At 44.1% G+C, this 7,178-nt stretch overlaps 1 protein-coding gene across 1 annotated transcript; it reads right to left on the reverse strand.

The window, feature by feature from the left end:
* Positions 1-278: 278 nt before the first annotated feature.
* Positions 279-1,211, reverse strand: LOC121436187 (olfactory receptor 6M1-like). The gene has a single exon (XM_041635910.1). It carries the CDS (start codon positions 1,209-1,211, stop codon positions 279-281), a length of 933 nt encoding a protein of 310 aa, XP_041491844.1.
* Between the last annotated feature and the right edge of the window lie 5,967 nt (positions 1,212-7,178).

Consider the following 7,178-nt stretch of genomic DNA (forward strand, 5'->3'; position numbering starts at 1 on the left):
AGAGTGAGTTTCAGGACAGCCAGGGTTACACAGGGAAACCCTGCCTTGAAAAACAAACAAAAATCTATTGCCAGGAATATGTGGAATAAAGAGAGTGGATTAGGCACACACGCTGCGTTGAAATGTCTCCATGAACCAGCAAACAGCTGTATTTTATGGAGATATTTACACGGAAGGCATGTGGATTATGTCATTCTGATCTGCTAAGGCTTGCGCACTTGTTAAACTAGAGAAAATTTTTTTTGATAATTTCCACCCCAAGAACACACAATGTTTTCTTACCTTGACATTTTTATTCCGCACACAGCCTCCCTCAGAGCCCGGTGGACCTGCTTGTTGCGCAGGGTGTAGATGACAGGGTTCAGAAGCGGGGTCAGCACTGTGTTCACGAGAGCAGCCGCCCTGTTGGATTCCAGCCGGCTTGTTTGCCTCGGTTTCACATAAATAAACACGCAGCTGCCGTACATGAGAGAGAGGACGATGAGGTGGGATGAGCAGGTGGAGAAAGCTTTCTGTCGCTCCCTGGCTGAGGGGAGACGCACAATTGTGACTACTATGCTGCTGTACGCAACGATGGTGACAATGAGGGATGAGAGAAGGATAAGCAAAGCAAGGCCAAAGGTCAGAGTTTCCGCAGATCTGGTGTCTGAGCAGGAGAGGTGAATCAGAGGGCCAAGGTCACAGAAGAAGTGTGGGATGACATGGGGGCCACAGAAGGATAACCGGGACACCTTCACTACTACCCAAGTGATAAAGGCAAAGGTCACAGCAAGGCAGGCCGTGATTAGGAGGGTGCAGGTTCTCGGGTTCATGATGGTGGGATAATGCAGAGGCTTGCAGATAGCCACACACCTGTCCACTGACATCACGGCTATGAGAAGGAAGCCAAAGGCTCCAATGAATACAAAGACGAAGGCTTGTACGAAACAGGCAACAAAGGAAATTGTTTGCTTCCCTAAAAGAAATATAGCCAACAATTTAGGAATAACAGCACTGGTAAAGCAACACTCAAAGAAGGAGAAAACGCCGAGGAAAAAGTACATGGGGGTTTTCAGATGGGAACTGGTGCAGACGACGGAGACGATGACCACATTGCCTGTGATGGAGGCCAGGTATGCCAGCAGGTGCACCGAGAAGAGCAGCCTCCCCAGGCGCTGGACAGCGGGAAATCCCTCCAGGGTAAACTCCTGGACAGTTGTCCCGTTCCCCATTTCCACTGTCTTCACTTGTGATGAAGAGATCATAGAGAGCAGAGATGTTCTCACAGTGAACACAACCAGGTCATTCAGCAGCCTGTCCAAAGTGTGGTGACGATTAAATATGATGAAACATGTTGTTCTCTTTGCTTTTGGCCTAAACCTATGTGTTTATGACTAAGTGTAACTATACTATCATAATTATTGGCTTATTGCTTTTTGATTCAGCCATCATTACTGTCACCTTTATAGCCATCGCCACCACCACTTATGCTGCTATCGTGACCACCTGGAGTCAGAATTCCTCTTTGTCCCCACAACATCATGAGTATTAGAGTCTTGCCACTCCGCCTCACCAGGAGGAGATCAAAAGTGTCAGAATCTCAGAGAGGTTGGATAATATAACAGAGATATCAAAGACTGAATTCTTATTGCTTTTCAAAATTCCTGCTGATTCTCAATACTATGACCAAGTATTTTTAATGTATTAAATTGCATTTATTTATTGTTAGCATAACTCACATTTGTGGAGGTAAGAGGACAATTTGCAGAAGTCGGTTTCTTCTTGCACCTTATTGGTCCTGGAGATCAAATTCATTCCACCAGGCTTGGTGGCAAATACCCAAACTCACGAAGGCAATATTCTTTATCGGAAACCTTTATATCTGACCTTGCTGCTTCATACCTTTCTCTTTTGTGATCCCACATAGCTGAGTGTAAAATTATTTGTGTTCACTTATACCAAGAATGAAAATCTCCAAAAACACAGGACTAATATATCTTTGATGATTACCCCATAAAAATGTCCAACTGACAGTCTCTCCAATGTATGTGACAGATACACTCTACTGACCCCACGTTCTCATCCTTCAGGTAATAGTAATGGCGTATGGTGGACCTAAGGACAGTATGATCCTTACACTAGATCTACTCCAGCACAACCATCTAACAAAAGGACACTGAGATGACCGGACACTAGGGACATCACTGTTGCAGTGTAAATCAAAGTCTTAACCTTGTTCTTCTGGGCTCCACCCTAACACATAAGATGCTGGTGGTGGTAGTCTTTCAGAGCATTAACCTTCACCCATAGTAGTGGTCTCAATTTTATCATCCTCTCCTCCATGTCATCCGAGTACCGAGTTTTTGGAATCAGGGTGTAATTTGTGTCTGTCCCATACTGTCATGGCCAAGATCTGAATGTACTGTTTACCTCGCTCTTCTTCATGCTTCAGGACCTGAGGAGCAGCCTAAAGAATATTCTGGCACACTGCTCGCCTCTCGGGTGTGCAACTGACCTTTCTGCTGCATAGCTTTCTCCTTTGTAATCCCACACCACTAAGTGCAGATTCATTTGTGTTTCGATTACACCAAGAACAAAAATCTCCAAAAACACAGGTCCAATATGTCTTTGATGACTTCCCCACAAGGATTTGGTCACTAGTATGAGGTCCCCAGCCAGGGATCCGGGTGCTCTCAGAGCTTGTTATGAGTGGAAGGAATAAGAAAGAAATGTTATGCACAGCTAGGCTCCCTAGAGATGTCTAATTGGTCACTTTTGAGAACAAGAGTTATTGGTGGAACCTTGTTTCCTGTCTGGGGTGACAGGTAGTGCATACCGTCCTCTGCTGAGACTTTTCTCTCTAACTCCCAAAGGATTTCTCAGATCTCAACTTGCAAAGTTTCTAGTTATTTGAGGTCGAAGTCCAGACTTACATTTTCTCTGTGTGATGTGTATACTGAGACCAGAGCAAGGTACCAAGTGCAAACGTGTGAGAATAGGAACTGGTCCCTGCCTTTTGTTTTTGTCAGACTTATAGAGATGATACAGAAGGGAGATGGATTTCCCCTTCATCTGTTCACCTATGCATGTGATAATTACATTTTAATTATATTTTATCCTGATAAACAAAGAATTAGAGTAAATTTGCATATATAAGGTTAATATACATGCACATATGGGCACCAGTCATTGCTGCTCTTTTTTTTTTTTTATCATCAGAATATTTTCTTTCCTAGCCCAGCCTCCTTAAAGAGGGAAATGCAATCCCTTGCTTCTCCACAAGGATAAAGGGAAGATCATATATCTCCTAGCACCTAAAACCTACCTGATCCTTTGCTGTGAGTGTGTGTGTGTGTGTGTGTGTGTGTGTGTGTGTGTGTTACAAGGAGTGGGCCCCTTGTTTGCCTGGGCTGCTTGGCTAGCTTACACCTGAAATAACCACACAGAAACTGTATTAATTAAAACACAGAGAGTCTGGATTATCTATATTATTGTGTTTTTCTTTATTCATTAACCAATGAAAGCAACACATGAACAGAAGAACCTCCTACACCATGTGTGTGTATTTGATGCATAATAATTGTATTGTTGTTTGTGTGTGTATTTGATGCATAACAATTGTATACATTTACAGAGTACAATGTGACATTTTAGGATATCCACTCAGTATTTCTATGGTCAGGTCAGAGTAGTTGACACATATTTTACTTTGTTTCCTTGTGCCCAGATCATTTAAAATCTTGTTGAATGTTTTGTAATCCTCAATGAATTATTTTCAACCATAGTTACCCTTCTGTATAAACAAGAAATGATTCTTTCTGTCCAACTGCTCTTCTATTCTAATTAAGCATCTTTGACCTGCCCTACCCTTCTGTCTGTTGTGCTGCTGTCTGTTACTTGGTTCCTTAAGTCCGTGAAAGCAATGTAACAAAGTGCTTCCACATGCTAGTGAGACGTGGTTTCTCACCTCCGGGTGCCTGTCTTATTTCACTTAACATAATATGAACATTTATTCAAGCCACTGAACATTTCATAATTTCACCTTAGTGGCTGACTAATTGATCACCAAATGTATCTGTAATTAATCGATGTAGGTAGATATTGCTGAAAGACACATGAGCCACAGGAGGGAGAAGCTGTTACTTAGCAACCTTGGGTCTGTGGGCTGTTTTTCTTGGCTACCTCAGGTTTGCTGCAGGGAACTGGTCTCTCTCTATTCCTGCAGCTTGTGGCTCTATGGTAAAATCCAAGGACCACACATTTTCATTACAAGATGTAGAGAAGCTGGAACTAGAAGCATCCTTCCTGCTAGCTAGCTTCTGTAGTTTCAGAAGATGCTATACCTACAATTGGGAAGAAAGGGCATATAAACCCAATGAACTGAAATGCCACCCTGATGGAGGAAGGTCATTGGCTAATAAAGGAACTGCCTTGGCCCATTTTATTGGTTAGAGGATAGGTGGGAGGAGTAAACAGAACAGAACGCTGGGAGGAAGAGGAAGTGAGCTCAGTCTTGACAGCTCTCCTCTCGGGAGCAGACGCCTGAGAGAGACGCCATGCCCCGCTCCCGGGGTGAAGCTCCGACCCAGGATGGACATAGGCTAAAATCTTCCTGGTAAGCCCACCTTGGGGTGCCATACACAGATGATTAGAAATGGGCTAAATTAATATGTGAGAATTAGCCTAGAAGAGAATGGGCCAAGCAGTGTTTAAATGAATACAGTTTGTGTGTTGTTATTTCGGCCATAAGCTAGCAGGCGGCTGGGGTGTTGGGGACACAGCCCCGCCGCTGCCCTTATCACTACACCACCCTACCATGAAAGAAGTGCCCACTGGAGGCATGACTGTTATGAGAGAGCCAACAGTTATTGATTATGAGGCCTACTCCACAGGAGAGAATTTATACCTGGTACTGTTAACCCAGCTAAAAATATCCATGACTAAGGCAGAAGGTCTTATGACCTAGGGAGGAACTTACTGTTGTTGTGTAGCTAAATTAACACATTTCCCTCCCCCTCCTCCCATTCCCCTCTCCCATCCCCCTCCCTCTCCAGTCCAAAGAGCAGTCAGGGTTCCCTGCCCTGTGGGAAGTCCAAGGTCCTCCCGCCTCCATTCAGGTCTAGGAAGGTGAGAATCCAAACAGACTAGGCTCCCACAAAGCCAGTACATGCAGTAGGATCAAAACCCAGTGACATTGTCCTTGGCTTCTCAGTCAGCCCTCCTTGTCCGCCACATTCAGAGAGTCCAGTTTGATCATATGCTCCATCAGTCCCAGTCCAGCTTGCTTTGGTGAGCTCCATTAGATCAGCCCCACCGTCTCAGTGGGTGGGACCACCCCTCGCGGTCCTGACTTCCTTGCTCATGTTCTCCCTCCTTCTGCTCCTCATTTGGGCCTTGAGAGCTCAGTCCAGTGCTCCAATGTGGGTCTCTGTCTCTAGCTTCATCCATCGCCAATGAAGGTTCTATGGTGATGTACAAGATATTCATCAGTATGGCTATAGGATAGGGCCATTTCAGGCTCCCTCTCCTCAGCTGTCCAAGAACCTAGCTGGGGACATCTCCACGGACACCTAGGGACATCTTTAGAGTCTAGTCTCTTGCCAACCCTCAAATGGCTCCCTTAATTAAGATGTATACTTCCCTGCTCCCATACCCACCCTTCCTCCATCCCAACAGTCCCATTCCCCCAAGCTCCCCCCATCCTCCCCTTCTCACTTTTTTCTCCCCATATCCCCTTACCACCCACTCCCACCCCATGTTGTGAGGTGACATCTTGGAGATGTTGTTTGGAGGTGCCATCATCAACCCAATGTTACAAAGTCAAGACAAACATTGCAGAAGTTTTCTTCAGTGTTCCTATGATTTCCACAAATGAATAAAAAAGACCAGCTGTTCCTAAAATATTGGCCCATTCTGCTTGAACCCATGCAAACCTAGACTTCTGCTTTGTAACCTCTTGGCTTCTTTTCTTAAAAATTGGTTGATAAAGTACTAGATTTCAAAAGGCATATATCTAACATACCTGACCATATCCCTCCCCTATCCCCCCCTCTTCATAGTATCCTTCCCTCCTCTCCCTACCCCTGCCCTCCTCCTCATTGTATCCTTCCTCCCCCAGGCAGTTTCACTTCTACTTCCATGTCATACATGCACATATGTTTTATGCATAAACCTAATTTTAAATACATAAAATCTTTGTATAAAATATAGAATCTGAAAAAAATAAAAAATAATATTTGTCTTCCTATGTATGGATTAATTTATTTCACACCAGAATCTTCAGTTGTAAACATTTTCCTGTAAATAACATAATTTCTTCTTCTGTACGGTTTTTTTTTGTGTTTTCTTTTTTTTAATTAATTAATTTATTTATTAAAGATTTTTGCCTCCTCCCCGCCACCGCCTCCCATTTTCCACCCCCTCCCACGATCAAGTCCCCCTCCCTCATCAGCTTGAAGAGCAATCAGGGTTCCCTGACGTGTGGGAAGTCCAAGGACCACCCACCTCCATCCAGGTTTAGTAAGGTGAGCATCCAAACTGCCTAGACTCCCACAAAGCCAGTACGTGCAGTAGGATCAAAAACCCCAGTGCCATTGTTCTTGAGTTCTCAGTAGACCTCATTGTCTGCTATGTTCAGCGAGTCCGGTTTTATCCCATGCTTTTTCAGACCCAGGCCAGCTGGCCTTAGTGGGTTCCCGATAGAACATCCCAATTGTCTCAGTGTGTGTGTGTACCCCTCCCGGTCCTGAGTTCCTTGCTCGTGCTCTCTCTCCTTCTGCTCCTGATTTGGACCTTGAGATTTCAGTCCGGTGCTCCAATGTGGGTCTCTGTCTCTGTCTTCTTTCATCACCTGATGAAGGATAATATTCAGGAGGATGTGTATATGTTTGTCTTTGGATTCACCTTCTTATTTATCTTCTCTAGGATTGCGAATTATAGGCTCAATGTCCTTTATTTATGGCTAGAAACAAAATATGAGTGAGTACATCCCATGTTCCTCTTTTGGGTCTGGCTTACCTCACTCAGGATAGTGTTTTCTATTTCCATCCATTTGTATGCAAAATTCAAGAAGTCCTTGTTTTTTACTGCTGAGTAGTACTCTAATATGTATATATTCCATACTTTCTTCATCCATTCTTCCATTGAAGGGCATCTAGGTTGTTTCCAGGTTCTGGCTATTACAAACAATGCTGCTATGA

Source organism: Microtus oregoni, unplaced genomic scaffold (genome assembly GCF_018167655.1).
Source record: "Microtus oregoni isolate MIOR12 unplaced genomic scaffold, Mior012 000002F_ref0000024, whole genome shotgun sequence".
NCBI classification, from domain to species: Eukaryota; Metazoa; Chordata; class Mammalia; order Rodentia; family Cricetidae; genus Microtus; species Microtus oregoni.